At 39.0% G+C, this 20215-nt stretch overlaps 1 protein-coding gene across 1 annotated transcript in view; it reads right to left on the reverse strand.

Annotated features, from left to right (window-relative positions):
• Nucleotides 1-3624: 3624 nt before the first annotated feature.
• Nucleotides 3625-20215, reverse strand: part of LOC306981568 (growth hormone receptor-like) — a gene marked incomplete at both ends in the record, with an annotated part of 28668 nt that continues 12077 nt past the window's right edge. The window contains 8 exons of the mRNA XM_079581176.1: nt 3625-4031; nt 5673-5853; nt 7884-7953; nt 8095-8185; nt 8330-8471; nt 9958-10136; nt 11305-11474; nt 15372-15492. Of these exons, the coding sequence (XP_079437302.1) occupies nt 3625-4031; nt 5673-5853; nt 7884-7953; nt 8095-8185; nt 8330-8471; nt 9958-10136; nt 11305-11474; nt 15372-15492 (1361 nt within the window). The remainder of the gene's footprint in view (nt 4032-5672; nt 5854-7883; nt 7954-8094; nt 8186-8329; nt 8472-9957; nt 10137-11304; nt 11475-15371; nt 15493-20215) is intronic.

Here is a 20215-nt window from a genome sequence, read left to right on the forward strand (position 1 = left end):
AGGTCTTCATAGATACAGACGGCATCTCTGGAATCGCCCATATATGGTCATGTCTGAAAACAGTTAAGGGGGAAAACAATTTTGAAGAAAATCTAAACTTTCTCTAATTATTCCAAAACTACTATAACAAATGCTGAAATATGAATATAGTTTCTACTAAATAATGATACAAAGACATGGGGAGGAGCAAAGTGGTTCAACAGCCCATAAATACATAAAAAAAACGGAGCTAACATGATGCTAACATGATGCTACATGTTAGCATCGGGCTAATGCTAACGGTTAGCTAGCGCTAGCTACAACTGCCGTTTTTTCACTTCAGAACAATCTGCTGTGAGAAAATATCCATATGGGCCCGATTTACATTTGACTTTATTTGTATGTGATAAATAAGTTCATATTCCTCCAGAAAATGGCAAAAAAGAGTGAAAATGTGTGTTTCCCAAAAGATTCTATTTTCCCCCTCGGCGAAGCCACGCCCCCTTCTATGACGAGTTGCCGTCTGTATCTATGTACACTGCAAAAAGTATTTAACTAGATCAGTATAAACATCTCAATTTGAGCATAATAATCCAAATTTTAGCTGTTTTGACTAGTTAAGAAGTTCTTGGGCATTTGTCCTGGATTATTTCACTTGTTCTGAGATGTTTCTGACTCGTTTCGATACATTTCGTCCTTATTTCAGGTCATTTTCTTTGCCAATGGGGTAAGAAAATTGGTCTTATCTCATTGGCAAGTTTACTTTCTTATTTCAAGCGAGATTTACCCTAGAACTGGTCTGAAATGTCCTCAAACAAGCAAAGGAAACTTGGTCCGATCAGGAAAAGTGTCTAAATGAGTGAAAACCGCTCAAAACAAGATACATTTCCTCAATTCAAGTCATTTAAGCCAATGCTTGATATTCACTTTTTGTAGTGTAGGCCTACAAAAACATGTAAATGTTTTTAATAAAGTTTGGCATTCCTTATTTTTGTTGAAGCCTGTGCAATAATGAACTATGACTGCACTTGGCCTGTGATGTCAGGCAGCTGCTTGGCTAGGCAGGCATCCAGAGTGACACCCCTCTGTGTACTTTATACATGGGGATATCAGTCTGGGCGCACTACAAAAAGTCAATATCAAGCATTGGCTTAAATGACTTGAATTGCGGAAATGTATCTCGTTTTGAGCGGTTTTCACTCATTTAGACGCTTTTCCTGATCGGACCGAGTTTACTTTGCTTGTTTGAGGACATTTCAGACCAGTTCTAGGGTAAATCTCGCTTGAAATAAGAAAGTAAAGTTGCCAATGAGATAAGACCAACTTTCTTACCCCACAGTTTCAAGATAAATAAAAGCGGAGACAGGACACACCCTTGTGGTGAGCCCAGTGGACTTGCACCAGATAAATGGGGGATTTCCAGAAGAAAATGACCTGAAATAAGGACGAAATGTATCGAAACGAGTCGGAAACATCTCAGAACAAGTGAAATAATCTCGAACAAATGCCCAAGAACTTCTTAACCAGTCAAAACAGCTAAAATTTGGATTATTATGCTCAAATTGAGATGTTTATACTGATCTAGTTAAATACTTTTTGCACTCGCTCTTGCCGCTACTGCAAACAAAACTGCTGTTTGTGACCCGCGTCATTCTCAGGAGGCGGAATTCACCTCAAGAACAATCTACGGGTAAATGGACAAAAACACATTGATGGCAGACGAGTTGTGTGATTTAAAACCTTGTTGGAATATTAACCCAGAACCGCTAATAAGGCTGCTGATTGCCCTTCGCTGATTGGTTTACTTTGCTTCCTGTTTGCCCTAGAAATGTAGTTGATGCCGACTCTTACCCTTGCCATTTATATAATGTGATGCCGTTAAAGCAGTACTAAGTAACTCTTGTTTGTGTATATCCCCGCAGACTTTTGCCGCTGTCGTTTCCCACAAGAGGCGTTACCATGAATGGATTACAGAGTCTTGTCGGCGGGACTCCATGCATCACATGGACATGGACCAACAATGTCAGTATTTATTCGGGCTGCACCATATGGCAAAAAAAGAAATCTCGATCTCGATTTTCCATTAGGTTTCATTGTTTCGTAGCAAAAATTGAACAATATCGCTGATTCGTGAACTCGACAGACCTTTTATACGAACCTCAGCTCAAACGAAAACAAAAACGGCTCCTTCCATCCATTACCATTTAACTCACAAAATCTCCCATTCTCTCGTCAAACTCCAAACATATTAGAAACAGAAATGGCTGAGACTATTATAAAGTCCCACGACGACTACTGAGATATAAAACAAACATCGTAAAGTGTGAGATTGAGCATTAAAAATAAGATGCTGAGGAAGAAAACCATCTTAACTTTGAATTCACGCAAAGGAAATCTATATTTTCACCTGCTCTGTGTTGCCTTAAGGCAGGGGTGCCCAAACTTTTTGTCTCCGAGTGCCAAAATGAAAAAGTGCCTGTGGGTCGCGGGCCAAACACGGTGATGCTAGCGTGAAACATATAACTGCAAATAATAAAAGTTGCTTTATTTTCTTTTTTGGTTTACCTTTGCATTTAATTCAATCTATGCAATTAACCTCTTAACTCCCGCCTGAACCGAGAGGATCTTTTTCCTCACGTCATCAGATTTTTTTTCAATCATTTTTTTGTTGGGCGTTCAACTCATTTTTGTAACTTTTATGTCATTATTTTGTCATTTTTTTGTCACATTTTTTTGGATTTTTTTGGTCAATTTCTTGTGACATTTTTGTGACATTTTTGCCACTTTTTCATCAATTTTTCGTCACTTTTTTGTCAATGTTTTCTCACTTTTTTGTCACATTTCCATCATTGTTTTCGTCTCAGTTTTGTCGCTATTTTCACAGCTTTTTCCCAGAAGCTTTTGGATTGGGGTAAAGCCAAACTGGAGAAAAAGTGCTCGGTTCAGGTGGGAGTTAAGGGGTTAAACATGCTACAAAAGCCTAGTTTTAGTGGAACAAAATCAATTATTGTAGCAATATAGAGCAAAATGGAAACAACAGCACCACCTGTACCTGCAGTACCTACAGTGACTTTAGCTCATTCATTTCTTTAAGTCAAAGAAAATGCCAGATTATATCATTTTGAAAGTGTCAGTTCAGCATCAATTCTTTTATAAGTCATAGACGTCAACGATTTTTGCAAAAAAAAGTTGGAAAAATGGGAAAGTTGATGCTACGACGCTCTGTGATTGATAAACACTAAGACACCAGAACACTCCTAACTTTGCGAAAGGAGTGAAACAGCGCCCCCAATTTGACGCTGGTGGACAAAAAGTGAACTGCATCCATATTTGCCATTGAGAATGAACGGGAGAGAGAGTTATTAACCAGATGCGGCGCAAAAGTAGGTCCCCCTCTGGCGGGCCTAGCTAATCCGGCCAAATTTGTCCCGCGGGCCCCACTTTGGGCACCCCTGCCTTAAGGTGTCATCTATTGTCCCTGTAAAGTCCTCCGCTTTTTGATCCACACTTCGATGCCGCTGGAACAACCCTTTCTGGTGCAGAGGGACCCATCTCGAGAAAACCCAACAAGGCGTGGGACAATCACAGTCACAAAAGTTTAGTCAGTGGTTGGGATCTTTTTTTTCCCTCCGTGTCTCTGCTCCGCTATGAGGAGACACTTGCGAACAGGTCTGGGGCGAGGTATCCCCCGGGCGTAAGCTTTGGGCTGAGCTGGTGTGGCGGAACGCTGGGGGTGAGAAGGAGGCTGTTCTGTCCACCCACCCCCTCCACCACCGTGTAGACCGGCGGGGGAGGCAGCGACACCCGCCCCTCCTGGCTCGGCTTCCCGGCGGTACTTTGTTTCTGCGCGCCGGGAGTTTCCGGATCCTCGGGGGACAGGACGACCTTCCCGGACGGCCTGACTTCGCTGACCTGCGTGTACATGGCTTCCTTGCTCGGACTGGGACTGGCCGTTTCGTCCGCGGCGGGGGGGTGGGGCGGCACGCTCTCCGTATCGCTGTGGAGGTCTGGTTCGCAGCAGCTGGCACGGCCCGAGTCGTCGTCCCGGAAGCCTGTGGAGGGAAAATTATTTACCGTAAATGCTCTAATACAGGCCGGGGCCTTTATTTACTCAAGGGCATCTGGGACCAGGCCTTTATTGGAACCAGGCCACAATTAGAGACAGGCCTTTATTTCTATTTGAGCAAAACGGACGACCAGGAAAACGAAGAAAAACGAGATTTGTGTCCATTTGCACCTAAAATATTAGGTTAATTTATTAATGAACATTTCAAACCCTCTCCCAGCGGCTGGAACATTGACGCCTTTTATTTTGTCGGGTCAACAGGAAGTGTTTCGTTGCTGTTAGCGGAGCTTTGACATCAGTGTCACTGCAGGTTTCTGTTTCGTTTTTACCGCGGACCGGATTATTTGTCGTTATCTCGTGTAAAAGGCGAGTTTAGACGGAGCGTTTGTGTTTGTGATCGATCATGAGACTGACCCGAGAGAAGACGAGACGCTCGCGCTGATGGGAGGAGTTATTTTGAGGCGTGGGACTGACCTGCACACGGAGCAGCTGGACGTGCTTTGAAGACGCGATGGAGACTTTATTAAAACCCTGGAGGGTCATAAACATTTGTTGCCCTGTTTCCAAATATCGTCACAGGAGGTTTGAAAAGTGGCTAAATCTGTGTCAAAGTTACGCTTGGATCACTTAATAACAAATCACTTCTAACACCAGACTAACCATATAAATGTCTGTGTCCATAGAGTAATTTTAACCGTTTTGCACTTATATTTGAGCAGCATCAGCTTCGTGGTTGTATAAGCTACGCAGCGGCGGAGTGATCTGCGAGAAAATTGTCCCTCAAAATGCGACACAGACATTTATATGGTTAGTCTGGTGTTATAAGTGATTTGCCTCAGGTGCTCTGTGGAGCAGGTCAGACTGTTTTTAATGCAGGCTAGCTGATACCATAGACATGCACTAGCCTAGCACCACGTAACTCTTCAAATATAAGAACTGCATGAATTACAAAAAAAAAATATCTCCAGAAATCAGCAACACTCTGGATCAGGGGTTCTCAACCTGGGGGTCGGGACCCCCAAAGGGGTCACGAGACAAATTTGGGGGGGTCGCCAGATAATTTAGATAAAATATACATATTTTTATTTGCATATAACCTAATATTTTATTGTACCACGTTTACTATTTTACCAGAATGCCATTATTTGTTCATAATTTCATGAATTTATTTTAGCCATTTGTTTGTTTGTTTTCTTTGATTTTTAAGAATCATGTAGGCTAGTGTTCCTATTTATCATGGTGTAACCTAGACGGGGGGGGGTCATGAATCCCTTTAACTGTTATAATGGAGGTCACGGCTCCAAAAGGTTGAGAACCACTGCTCTGGATAACTAGGAAAGGAGGCCCTATGTCAAAAATCCTGAAATATCCCTTTAAGCTCGTGCATGACGGCACTTCGGACCCGAATTAACACCTTTCTGAGTGACAGTGCAGGATTTTAGAGGCAGTTGTGGTAAATATGCATAGCCCCATTAAGAAAAGTAAAAGAAAGTGCATGTTTTAGTAGTATTATCCTGCATATTTTGTCCATCTCCCCACTTGCGGAGTAATCCATGAAGGCTCTCTCATTTGACTTCATCAAACCCAAAATACCCTGAAAACTCATAATAGGAGCTTTGAGGCCTACCTGTGGATTCATGGGTGCTGTGGGGGCGCATGGAGCCTGGCAGCAGGCAGGCGGCCGGCGGCTCAACCTGGTGCTCCTCCAGGTCCAGCTCGATGAACTCCACCCAGGGGTCAGCGTCGTACAGCTCCGAGCGCAGGTCCGACGGGCCCAGGATGGAAGTCAACTCACGCAGCTTCCCCTTCTGCCATGAGAGATGGAGAACGAGTCGTGTAAGTTAGAAGAACTTTATTTGTCGTGACTGCACACATCTGCGTCACTAATCACTAATCCAGAATACAAAACATAAGAAGCTCAATACAGGTGTTCCATCTAAGACAGGGGGGCCCCAAACGTTTTGTCTCCGAAGGCCAAATTTAAAAAGTGCCTGTGGGTCTCGGGCCAAATACGGCGATGTCAAGCGTGCAACACATAAGTATAACTGCCTTTACATTTGTATTTGATTCTATCTATGCAAATAACATGCTACATTAACCTCTTAACTCCCGCCTGAACCGAGGGGATCTTTTTCCTCACGTCATCAGATTTTTTTTCCATCATTTTTTTGTTGGGTGTTCAACTCATTTTTGTAACATATGTGATTTTTTTGTGATTTTTTGTCACATTTTTGTCATTTTTTTGGTCATTTTTTGTCACATTTTTGAAATTTTTTCATAAATTTTTTATCACATGTTTGTCATTTTTTGGGTCACTTTTTGTCAATTTTTTGTAATTTTATGTCAAATTTTTAGTCATTTTTTTGTCATTTTTTGTCACATTTTTGTCATTTTTTGTCACATTTTTGACATTTTTTCGTAAATGTTTGATCTAATTTTTGTCATGTTTTGTCACATTTTGTTTCATTTTTGTCATTTTTTGGTAAATTTTTGTCACATTTTTGTAATTTTTTCATCAATTTTTTATCACATGTTTGTCATTTTTTTTGGTCACTTTTTGTCATTTTTTTGTAATTTTACGTCAATTTTTAGTAATTTTTTAGTAATTTTTTTAATCAAATTTTTGTCATTTTTTGTCACATTTTGTCGCATTTTTGTAATTTTTTCGTCCATTTTTTGTCAATTTCTTGTCAATTTCTTGTGACATTTTTGCCACTTTTTCATCCATCTTTCGTCACTTTTTTGTCAATGTTTTCTCACTTTTTTGTCACATTTTCATGAGTTTTCGTCTCAGTTTTGTTGCTATTTTCACACCTTTTTTCCAGAAGCTTTTGGCCTGGGGTAAAGCCAAACTGGAGAAAATGTGCTCGGAAAACAAAATCAACTATTGTAGCAATATAGAGTAAAATGTAAACACCTGTATCTACAGCACCTACAGTGACTCTACCTCATTCATTTGTTAACTCAAAGAAAATGCAACATCAGATCATTTTGAAAGTGTCAGTTCAGCACAAATTCTTTTATGAGTCAATTTTTAACATATAACTTTGTTGTTTATCCGCTTAGAAAATCCACATTGTTTAATTTTGTGTAATTATACTTTGTAGTGGAACACTTCACGTAACCATATTTAAATAGGGAAAACGTGGAAGAGCTTGGTAGCTTCTATCTTGACCTGTTTTGGAGCTATAGAGAAGAGAGGGAGAGGCTAAATGCTAACGCCGTCTGCGCTGTGTTTACGTGACTGAAGGCACGGGGGAAGATCAGACAGGTCCTAAAGAACTCGTCTAACTAAGGTAAGAACATATCTCAGTATGGAAAAACGGTGGCCTATTCCTTTAACCCCAGAGCAGCAGTTCGGTCTGAAAGCACCTTAGGCTAATCGGGGCTAACTGTTTTGCTAACAACAACACAGCAGCCTATGGTCAACCGGAAACAGTGCGCATAGCCATTAACGAATTAATCGAATTTTTAGCCTAGACAAATTTAATCGGATGTAAATCTTCATATTAAGCCCTATGTAGTTCTGTATCTCGCTACTTTTTCAGGCGCACATTAACAAAAGACAGACCAATGGGGACTTTACGCATGTCAAAAACAACTTTAAATCCCGATTTCAAAGAGTTTGTAATAGATATTCCTTCTGTGATTAAAGGACACAGATCTGTAGCTTTGGGCTTTGATTGAGGAGAACTGAGGAGTCTCGTTGCCGCTCCCTTTCCTGCTTATTTGTCCTTTGTTGGAAGATGCTCTATAGGAGGAGACCGAGCTGCCATCATTGATTCATTCAAACAGATTCTACATTTTATTATTGTACAGGCAAAATGTTGAACACCACCTTCAGCAGCTCTGGGTCAATGCCTCTGATTTTGGGTCCTGGAATGGGAGGCAGGAGCAGGACCATCAGCCTGTAGAAACACATCAGATTTAGAAGATCTTTTATTTATATAGCAACACAGCATATACAGCATATATTTAGATGAACATTGCATTTCCTCGTCAGCACAGAGTAAGACAGTGCAAACTAAAAGAAGAGATGAGTTCCTTACTTTTCCTGCTGAGAAATGATGACCAACATGAGGATGGCCACCAGGCACAAGGCTGCGAAGATGAGCAGAGCGGCCACCGGGAATCTCAACACTGAGGGGAGAAAAACCAACAATGATTCCATGTGGATACGCCTTGATTCTATGGACAGAGCCAAAATGGCAGACCCCCCGTCAATCTTTCAGTTATTTTGGAGGTTGAGACCCACAGCCGTAAAGTACATCCGATAAGCCTTGCCTTGTGAGGGTTGGTAGATGGAGATGGATTTGCTGAAGTCCCCGAACTTCATGCCGACCATCTTGCAGCGAACCCGCACCTCGTACTGGACGTTGGAGCGCAGGCCGTACACAGAGCAGCGGGTGCTGGCCAGGATGTTGCTCTGAGGACAGGGGGGGGAACGGCACACTTCACTTTCGAATAAACATCACTCCACATCAGCATCTGCATCTCCCCCTAGTGTCTCTTGCCAGAAAATCACAATTGCAACTTTCCTGCCTTCAGGTCGGATCCCCAATACACACTAATGCAATCACGAAGAAGAAGCTAACAGGCTAATGGGCAAAGCTAACCGCGGGCTAGCGCCACGTGAACAGTATTTACAGCCAAGTTTGAGTGAAAAAAAATGTGCTCCATTGTGTAATTGGATGTACAATATCCCTCTCTCCCTTTGTCTTTTCTGTCAGCGTAGGATTTACTCTCACGGACAATTAACCTCTTAACTCCCGCCTGAACCGAGAGGATCTTTTTCCTCACATGATCAGACTTTTTTTCCATCGTTTTTTTTTTGGTATTCAACTCATTTTTTTTAAACTTTTTTGTCACATTTTTGTCATTTTTTTGTCCATTTTTTGTCATTTTTTTCATCAATTTTATATCATTTTTTTTGTTATTTTTTTGTTAATTTTTTTTCATTTTTTGGCCACATTTTTGTGATTTTTTTGGTCAAATTTGTATTAAACATTTTTGTCATTTTATCGTCAATTTTTTATCACATTTCTGTCAATTTTTTGTAATTTTTTTGTAATTTTTTGTCAAATTTTTGTCACCTTTTTTGTTACATTTTTTGTCATTTTTTGGTCAAAGTTTTGTGATTTTTTTGTCAAATTTCTATCACATTTTTGTCATATTTTTGTCCTTTTTTTCATTTTTTCATCAATTTTATATCAAATTTTTGTAAGTTTTTGTTACATTTGTGTCATTTTTTTGGGGTCATTTTTATCACATTTTTTTCATTTTTTCATCAATTTTATATCAAATTTTTGTCATTTTTCTGATACATTTTTGTCATTTTTAAGTCACATTTTTGTGATATTTTTGTCACATTTTTATCACATTTTTGTAAATTTTTCATCAATTTTATATCAATTTTTTGTTACATTTTGGTCATTTTTTGTCACATTTTTGCCACTTTTTCATCAATGTTTTCTCACTTTTTTTCAAATTTCCATCATTGTTTTCGTCTCAGTTTTGTTGCTATTTTCACACCTTTTTTTCCAGAATCTTTTAGACTGGGGTAAAGCCAAACTGGAGAAAATGTGCTCGGTTCAGGTGGGAGTTAAGGGGTTAATGAGTAAAAAAAAAAAAACGTAAAATGCTACGACACCTGCAGTGGTGCTTATGGCCTCTAGGGGTTTAGAGCATCAACTAACAACGATTTTCAAGTTGCCCGATGATTTTTACATCATACTCACGATTAAAGCTTATTTTGATATGGATATGTTGTTGTTTTTCAAGATGAGTGAAACCAGGAAATGCATTTACAGCACAATTAAAAGCTATGAAACAGTCTTCTGGGTGAAAACAGTTGCTGCTCGTCCTCTCCCCTCTAATACTGTTTGTGTTTCCTCCCCGGTGGAAGCCCTCACCTCCTCCCACACGTTGGAGCTGGCGTCGCGATGCTGGAGCTGGTAGTGCAGTCTCATCCAGCCGGACGCGACGTCCGCAGACTCCGGGGGGGTCCAGCTCACCAGCACGTCGTAGAACTGGCCCGACACGCTGCCGTTCAGGGCCGACCAGCTCAGGTTGTACGGGGGGTCCGGGCGAACTGCGGGGTCAGGTTGGAAAACGTCAACAGAATAATGAATGAGTGAAAGGCGCAACATAGACCGTAGGGCTGTGATACTTCTGTAGGCAAAGCAAGGCAAGGCAAGTGTATTTGTAGAGCATAATTCATACACAAGGCAATTCAAAGCGCTTCACAGCTAAAGCAGCATAAAAATAAATAAATACATTTTTTTGTCATTTTTTGTCACATTTTTTCGTCAGTTTTTATCACATTTTGTCACATTTTTTTGTCACATTTTTGTCATTTTTTTTGTCACATTTTTGTCATTTTTTGTAATTTTTTTGTAATTTTTTTGTAATTTTTTTGTAATTTTTTTGTAATTTTTTTGTAATTTTTTTGTAATTTTTTTGTAATTTTTTTGTAATTTTTTCGTCAGTTTTTATCACATTTTGTCACATTTTTGTCACATTTTGTAATTTTTTTGTCATTTTTTTGTCATTTTTTTGTAATTTTTTAGTCATTTTTTTGTCATTTTTTGTCACATTTTTTGTCACATTTTTTGTCACATTTTTTCGTCAGTTTTTATCACATTTTGTCACCTTTTTGTCATTTTTTTGTCACATTTTGTCACATTTTTGTCATTTTTTTGTCACATTTTGTCACATTTTGTCACATTTTTGTCACATTTTTGTCACATTTTTGTAATTTTTTTGTCACATTTTTGTCATTTTTTTGGTCATTTTTTGGTCATTTTTTTGTCATTTTTTGGTCATTTTTTGGTCATTTTTTGTCACATTTTTTGTCACATTTTTTGTCATTTTTTGGTCACATTTTTGGTCATTTTTTAGTCATTTTTTATCACATTTTTGTCACATTTTCGTCATTTTTTGGTCATTTTTTGGTCACATTTTTGTAATTTTTTCGTCAATTTTTTGTCAATTTCTTGTGACATTTTTGCCACTTTTTCATCAATTTTTCGTCACTTTAAAAAAAAAAGCTAAACTGATAAAGCCAAACTGGAGAAAATGTGCTCGGTTCAGGTGGGAGTTAAGGGGTTTTAAACCAATGAGTTTGTAAATGAACAGATGCTACAATCAACATAACAGAATCAATTAATTGACAGCAAATGGAGAGCACAGAAATAAAATAAAAACTCTCTGTAAAAAAAAAACAGGATCCGTGCTGTGAGTCGCTGCCCTCACCGTACCCCTGTCTTGGACGTCGAACACGCTCTCGTCGAACACCGTGCGCTGGTCCCTGGATCGCAGCTGGACCCTGTAGGTGTTCCAGATGGTGGTGTGCTCCTCGCTGAAGAAGCATTCGTTCGGGCTCAGCGGGCTGTACTGCGGACACTCCAGCCACTCCACCACCGACAGCCTGGACGAGATCACATATTAAGTAACAAAAGAGTGCACATAACCTGGATTGGGTCAAGGAATAATCATTTCATCAACTCAAATGAGAGTCAGCATAATTTAATAAGTCTTTAACTGGTAGAGGATCATTTAAATGTGGTTGAAAAAATCAGGTTAAGTTATATTTTAACACAGGAGCCGTTCTTTGAGCAGCTTCAAAATTCTTAAATCCATTAAACTTGTGAGTTTTTGGACAGTTTCTGCTTGGATTTCTTTGCAGGATGTTAGAATAACCTCCCAGAGCTGCTGTTTGGATGAAAACTGCCTCCCACCCTCATAGAAGTTTTGCTTGAGGCTCCAAAGGTTCTCAATAGGGTTGAGTTCAGGGGAGGAGGGGGTCCACATCATGAGTTTCTCTCCTTTTGTGCCCATAGCAGCCGGTGCACTGGAAAAAATGCCATCTTATCTTAGAAAAATAGCTTGATTTGTACTTGAAATAAGACTTTTAATGATGACTTTGACTTGGTTTAGACATGTCTTGAAATAAGATTAACTTGAACGCTTAAAATAAAAAAACCTTGAAATGAGACAAAATGGTCAGACAAGAAAAATCTGTCTAGTTCCATTGGCAATCTTGTTTCAAGACGAGTCAAAACCGTATCAAAAGCAGCATTAAAAGTCTTATTTCAAGCACTTTTAAGTCATTTTTGTCTCAGATAAGATTTAATTTTTTCCAGTGTGATGCAAAGGTATTCTTTACAGCAGGACATGGTGCATTGTCATGATGAAGAGGATTTTTTTTTAGGGAAAGCACGGCTCTTCTTTGAGAATAATTCAAACTAAGGATGATTTTCTGACAACCAGTGTTAATTTTGACAACGTATTTCAATTCAGTTTTAGTCTAGTTTTAGTCGACGTGTTTATGATATTATAATCATATTGAGTTCCCATGGCAGTGAATTTAACCTCTTAACCCCCATCTGAACCGGAGCACATTTTGTTCTCCAGCTCAGCTTTACCCAGATCTAAAAGTTTCTTGAAAAAAAAATCAAAATGGAGCCAAAAACGAGGATGAAAATGCAACAACAAAGTGACTGAAACGTGCCAAAAAAGAAACAAAAATACAATAAAAATCAAAAAACAAAAACTCAAGTAAAGAGAGACGAAAAAGCAACATAAAAGCCATAAAAAAAATAACAAAAATGTGACGGAAAACTGATGAAAACACATTAAAAAAAGCAACAAAAAAGAGATACAAACAAATTAAAACATGACAAAAACGCTTAGAAAATGTGATTTAAAACGCACTGGCCTATAGGCATTGATACGCTTTTAGATTTAGGTAGAGCCGAACTGGAGAAAATGCGCTCGGTTAAAGTGGGGGGTAAGAGGTTAACCCCTTAACTCCCACCTGAACCGATCACATTTCGCTTTACCTAAATCTAAAAACGTATCAATGCCTATAGGCCAGTGCGTTTTAAATCACATTTTCGTTTGGCTTTACCCCAGTCCAAAAGCTTCTGGAAAAAAGCTGAGAAAATAGCGACAAAACTGAGACGAAAACAATGATGGAAATGTGAGAAAAAAGTGAGAAAACATTGACAAAAAAGTGACGAAAAATTGATGAAAAAGTGGCAAAAGTGTCACAAAAATGTCACAAGAAATTGACAAAAATGTGACAAAAAATGACAAAAATGTGATAAAAATTTGACAAAAAATGTGATGAAAAATTGAGGAAAAATTACAAAAAAGTGATGAAAAATTGATGAAAAAGTGTCAAAAATGTGACAAAAAAATGACCAAAAAATGACCAAAAAAAGCACTAAAATTTGACAAAATGAGACAAAAGAATTACAATAAAGTAATAAATAAATTACAAAAAATGGACGAAAAAATGGACGAAAAAATGAAAAATAAAATAAAAAAAATGACAAAAATGTGACAAAAAAATTACAAAAATGTGATAAAATTTTGACAAAAAAACTACAAAAATTTGACAAAAAAATTGCAAAAAATGTGACAAAAATGTGATAAAAAATAGACGAAAAAATGACAAAAAAGTTTAAAAATATGACAAAAAAATGACAAAAAAGTGATGACGTGAGGAAAAAGATCCTCTCCGTTCAGGCGGGAGTTAAGAGGTTAACTAGTCACCTGCCAGCTTAGGGTTATGCATGTCCAAATCTCAAAGCGCATTACCTGGAGAGTTTGCAGCCTACATGCCAGTGTGACACCTCATTTGAAAGCCAAGAAATATGTGTAAGAACTATGTGAGTGAAACACAACATTTGCTGTTCCTAACCCTGAAGGCAGACAGCCAGGTTCCCCTCCTCCAAAAACATGCTGGTCAGGTTGGCCCACATCGGTTGCGCGGCTCAAGACAAACACCTGAACACGATCTAGTTTTACGGTAGTACAATGAAAAATAAAGCTATGGCTGGGCCGAATTTTTATCTAATCGTGATTTTAATAAAGGTCGATCCCAAGGAGCTAAAGCTAAAGGATCATTTATTGACGTTTGGAGAGAAAAAGTACAGAAAATTAGACGGTACCAAGTAGGTGCTGTTTAATGGTACCCAGCCCTATACTCATAACCCTGTCTCCTAACCCGAAATCTGGGGCGGACTGGCCATATGTCCATTCTGGAAGAGCACAGAGGGGCCACTGGCTCGAGGGCCACCGGTCCCGCCTCAACCGAGCTTTGCCCAAATCTAAAAGCTAAAAAGAAAAGCATCAAAATAGCGAGAGGATGAAAACATGAGAAAAACACGGACAAAAAAACACAACAAAAAATGATTAAAAACTCAACAAAAATGTGACAAAAAAGTGACAAAAATGTAACAAAAACTCAACAAAAATGTGACAAAATAGTGACAAAAAAGTGACAAAAAAGTGACAAAAATGTGACAAAAATGTAACAAAAACTCAACCAAAGAGTGACAAAAATGCAACAAAAATGCAACAAAAATGTGACAAAAAGTGACAAAAATGTGACAAAAATGTGACAAAAATGTGACAAAAATGCAACAAAAATGTGACAAAAAAGTGACAAAAATGTGACAAAAATGTGACAAAAAAGTGACAAAAATGCAACAAAAATGTGACAAAAATGTGACAAAAATGTGACAAAAATGCAACAAAAATGCGACAAAAAAGTGACAAAAAAGTGACAAAAATGTGACAAAAAAGTGACAAAAATGTGAAAAAAAAATGCAACAAAAATGTGACAAAAATTCAACAAAAATGTGACAAAAATGAAAAAAAAAGAAAAGAAAAAACATACAAAAGGTGACACAACACAGCAACAGCGCGAGGAAAAGGGTCAGTTTTGTGGGTCTTAGCTTTCAAATGAGGTGTTACACAGCCTAAAGAGGACAGAATGCATTTGGTTTAGGCGCTTGGTAAGAGATTAAAATATGTATTTGTGGAAGCGTCACAATTACGCTGATTTGGGCCAGGCTGGTCAGAGTCCAGGGCTGTTTTTCAGTCCCAGTCCAGCCCCTGCCCGAAATCTACCCATAACCCCTGAGGCTCTTTCAAACTGTCATTTTGGAAGTTTGGATGGAGTTTCATCCCTTTGACTAAAACATTTAAGTCATAGTTTTAGTCTCATTCCAGTCAGCAAATACATCACTGCTGAAAACTCCTTAAAATGCCTCTTTGACTCATGGAGATTTGCATCTTGTTTCCACATGAAGATGAAATGTAATAACTGAGTCGTACCTGGTTTAATAGCAGTTTTAGAAGTTTATATGCAGCTCATTAAAATTGCAACATCTTCATACGGCTCTCGAGAGCGTCATGACCTTTTCCACCAGCGGCTGCTAAACTCCAGCGCGTGGATCAACAACACGTCGTCCGATACAAACCTAAAAAGGTCAATCATTGCAAACAAGGCCAGTCCGCAGCGTGCGCTCACTTGTTGAGGTAGAAGAGCCTCAGCGCCCCCGGCTCGGACAGGTTGGCGAAGGTCCCACTGCTCCAGCGGCACCGGAACGTCTCCATGTTGGACGAGAAGCAGTCGGTGAGGTGAGGCGGGACTGGGGACGAGAGGGACAGGCGTAGACGTCAGGAAACGGGTTCAAAAACATGTACTTCTCATGATCATAGTGAAATACAAACAGTCTCATTTAGAAACGCTAGGCTAGTGCATGTCTATGGTATCAGCTAGCCTGCATTAAAAACAGTCTGACCCGTTTCACAGAGCACCTGAGGCAAATCACTTATAACACCAGACTACCGTAAATGCTCTAATATAGTCCGGGGCCTTTATTTACTCAAGGGCATCTAGGACCAGGCCTTTATTGGAACCAGGCCACAATTAGAGACAGGCCTTTATTTCTATTTGAGCAAAATGGACGACCAGGAAAACGAAGAGAAACGAGATTTGTGTCCATTTGCACCTAAAATATTAGGTTCATTTATTAATGAACATTTCAAACCCTCTCCCAGCGGCTGGAACATTGACGCCTTTTATTTTGTCGGGACAACAGGAAGTGTTTCGTTGCTGTTAGCGGAGCTTTGACATCAGTGTCACTGCAGGTTTCTGTTTCGTTTTTACCGCGGACCGGATTATTTGTCGTTATCTTGTGTAAAAGGCGAGTTTAGACGGAGCGTTTGTGTTTGTGATCGATCATGAGAATTTTTTGTCATTTTTTATCACATTTTTGTTTGTTTTTTTCACATTTTTTGTCATTTTTTTGTCATTTTTTGTCAATTTTTTGTCATTTTTTCGTAATTGTTTTCGTAATTTTTTAATCAATTTTTTATCAAATTTTTTTTTGGTCACTTTTTGTCACATTTTTGTCATTTTTTTGTCAATTTCTTGTGACATTTTTGCCACGTTTTCATAAAATTTTCGTCACTTTTTTGCCAATGTTTTCTAAATTTTTTGTCACATTTCCATCACAACCAGGAAAATGAAGAAAAACGTCATTTGTGTCCATTTGCACCTAAAATATTAAGTTCATTTCTTAATGAACATTTCAAACCCTCTCCCAGCGGCTGGAACATTGACGCCTTTTATTTTGTCGGGACAACAGGAAGTGTTTCGTTGCTGTTAGCGGAGCTTTGACATCAGTGTCACTGCAGGTTTCTGTTTCGTTTTTACCGCGGACCGGATTATTTGTTGTTATCTCGTGTAAAAGGCGAGTTTAGACGGAGCGTTTGTGTTTGTGATCGATCATGAGACTGACCCGGGAGAAGACGAGACGCTCGCGCTGATGGGAGGAGTTATTTTGAGGCGTGAGACTGACCTGCACACGGAGCAGCTGGACGTGCTTTGAAGACGCGATGGTGACTTTTATTACCCGGCCGCTAATGAAACACAAGCCAGTATTAGAGAATTTACGGTAACTATGTAAATGTCTCTGACGCTGGAATCATGTTTGGAATATAACTGACCTGCATCACATGAATGATCGCATTTTGAGGGACTATTTTCTAGCAGATCACTCCGCCGCGTAGCTTATACAACCACGAAGCTGATGCTGCTCAAATATACGTTATTTTAAATGCAAAATGGTTAAAATTACTCTATGGACACAGACATTTATATGGTTAGTCTGGTGTTATAAGTGATTTGCCTCAGGTGCTCTGTGTAGCGGGTCAGACTGTTTTTAATGCAGGCTAGCTGATACCATAGAAATGCACTAGCCTTGCATTAGCCTAGCGCCACGAAACTCTTCAAACATAAGAACTGCATGAATTACAAAAAAAATATCTCCAGAAATCAGCAACACTCTGGATAACTAGGAAATGAGGCCCTATGTCAAAAATCCTGAAATATCCCTTTAATATAGACGGTGCAGTTACACGTGTGACCTGAGGTGGCAGTAGTGAGTATAAAATGGCCAACATTTAACTCTTCAACTTATATGTGACACCAAATATGCTCCCAAACAGGCCTCACTCTGGTGCCCTGACGTGCCTGGACATGTTTAATTTATCTTTACGTGAATAATCAGTTGCCAACATTACACAATGCAGCTCAGCCATAACAAAAGATGCCATACGTCAAAATCCAAATTCAAAATCTCCATAGACTTTTCAAAACAATTAAGTAAAATGTAATATTAAAGGCATTTTTAAAGTTTTCCTAAAGGATCTTTTTTTCATCATTAGGTGTCAGTAGTGAACCCCGCTGTACATTTGGAAAGACATAATTAACCCCTTAACTCCCGCCTGAACTGAGCACATTTTCTCCAGTTTGGCTTTACCCCAGTCCAAAAGCTTCTGGAAAAAAGGTGGGAAAATAGAGACAGAACTGAGACGAAAACAATGATGGAAATGTGACAAAAAAGCAAGAAAACATTGACAAAAAAGTGACAAAAAAATGACAAAAAATGACAAAACATTGACAAAAAATTGACAAAAAATTGACAAAGATTTGACAAAAAATGACAAAAAATGTAAACAAAAATTGACAAAAAATGACAAAAAAACAAACAAAAAAATGACAAAAAAGGACAAAAATTTGACAAAAAAATTTGACCAAAAATTGACCAAAAAAATTTGACAAAAAATTGACAAAAAAAATACAATTACAAAAAATGACAAAAAAAGACGAAAAAATGACAAAAAAAATGACAAAAAAAATGACAAAAAAATGGAGAAAAAATTGACAAAAAATGACAAAAAATGGACAAAAAAAACAAAAAATGTCAAAAAATGACAAAAAAACAAACAAAAAAAGGACAAAAAAGGACAAAAATTGGACAAAAAAAATTGGACAAAAAATTGACCAAAAAAAATTGACAAAAAATTGACAAAAAAATGACAAAAAAATGACAAAAAAATGTACAAAAAAATGACAAAAAAGTTACAAAATGAGTTGAATACCCCCCCCCCCCCAAAAAAAAAAAGATGGAAAAAAATCTGATGACATGAGGAAAAAGCTCCATTTAGATGACTTTTGTAGATCTTAGCTTCCAAATGAGGTGTTACACTGGCCTTGCAGGATTTGGGTAAAGCTGAACTGGAGAAAATGCTCTCGGCTGAAGCAGGAAAAACATGGTGGACCACAACGTCGTCAGAGATGAAGATAATTTACTGAAGTACTGTGCCTGGCGAGAGTTTTTGAGGATTTATACTTCAAAGAATTGTAGCGGAGTAGAAAGTCATACAAACACTACTCTAAAGGCTCCAAAGTGAAAAGTAAATTTTGCAGTAAATTATTTTAAAAGCCTTAAAATACACACTCCAGGACAGTAGCTTTGTCCCCACTATGTTGCCGTTCGAGGAGTGAATTCAGGCACAACTTTCATGTTTTTTTCATCTACTTTCTTATGTGCTTGTCCATGATGTTGGCTAAATAAACGACCGTTTGCTAATTGCAGCATCTCCGGTAGTTTGTTCTCATCAGTGCCATGAGGTCCACCGCTTTGCAGCTACAGCCGGGCTCGAAGCCGTAACCCTACTCCCCTCATGGCAGGGATCTCCGTCAGCACCCCCACCCCCTGCTCCTCTTTCCTGGAAGTGTTTAACCAGCCGCTTCCAGCCAAAGCCACTGAGTTCACATGTGCCGCAGCTTGTATGCTCGCGCTTCAGCAGCACACAGCACTTACACACAGCAGAGAGAAGCAAAAAGACAACCTCCATAAGGGGCTTCACAGACTGTTGAAAGCCAGTTCAGATTGAGAAAATGCCATGGATAAAGGCCGGCAAGTTTGAATTTAAAATATGCTTTTTTGTTGTTGTTTCACCCTATTTTGTTTCCTACATGAACCTATGTGTGTGTTCATTCATAGTTTGTCTTCAGTGAGAGTCACACAATGTAACTGTTGTTGAAAATAAAGCAAAGCCAATAAAAACGTCCGATAGAGCAGATTGGTAAGAGGTCTAATGCCAAACAGCGTCCGCCATGATAAGAAGCCTCCGAATTGGGCTGTCAGTTAGGAAGGAGTTAGGAAAAGGAGCCTTGATGCTAACTATCATAGCAACTTTAGCATAGGGACCTCTGATGCTAACTATCATAGCCACTTTAGCATAGGGACCTCTGGTGCTAACTATCATAGCCACTTTAGCATAGGGACCTCTGGTGCTAACTATCATAGCCACTTTAGCATAGGGACCTCTGGTGCTAACTATCATAGCCACTTTAGCATAGGGACCTCTGATGCTAACTATCATAGCCACTTTAGCAGAGGGACCTCTGGTGCTAACTATCATAGCCACTTTAGCATAGGGACCTCTGATGCTAACTATCATAGCCACTTTAGCAGAGGGACCTCTGGCGCTAACTATCATGGCCACTTTAGCATAGGGACCTCTAATGCTAACTATCATAGCCACTTTAGCATAGGAACCTCTAATGCTAACTATCATAGCCACTTTAGCATAGGGACCTCTGGTGCTAACTATCATAGCCACTTTAGCATAGGGACCTCTGATGCTAACTATCATAGCCACTTTAGCATAGGGACCTCTGGTGCTAACTATCATAGCCACTTTAGCATAGGGACCTCTGATGCTAACTATCATAGCCACTTTAGCAGAGGGACCTCTGGTGCTAACTATCATAGCCACTTTAGCATAGGGACCTCTGATGCTAACTATCATAGCCACTTTAGCATAGGGACCTCTGATGCTAACTATCATAGCCACTTTAGCAGAGGGACCTCTGGCGCTAACTATCATGGCCACTTTAGCATAGGGACCTCTAATGCTAACTATCATAGCCACTTTAGCATAGGAACCTCTAATGCTAACTATCATAGCCACTTTAGCATAGGAACCTCTAATGCTAACTATCATAGCCACTTT

This window comes from Gobius niger, assembly GCF_951799975.1.
Source record: "Gobius niger genome assembly, chromosome: 22".
Taxonomy (NCBI): Eukaryota; Metazoa; Chordata; class Actinopteri; order Gobiiformes; family Gobiidae; genus Gobius; species Gobius niger.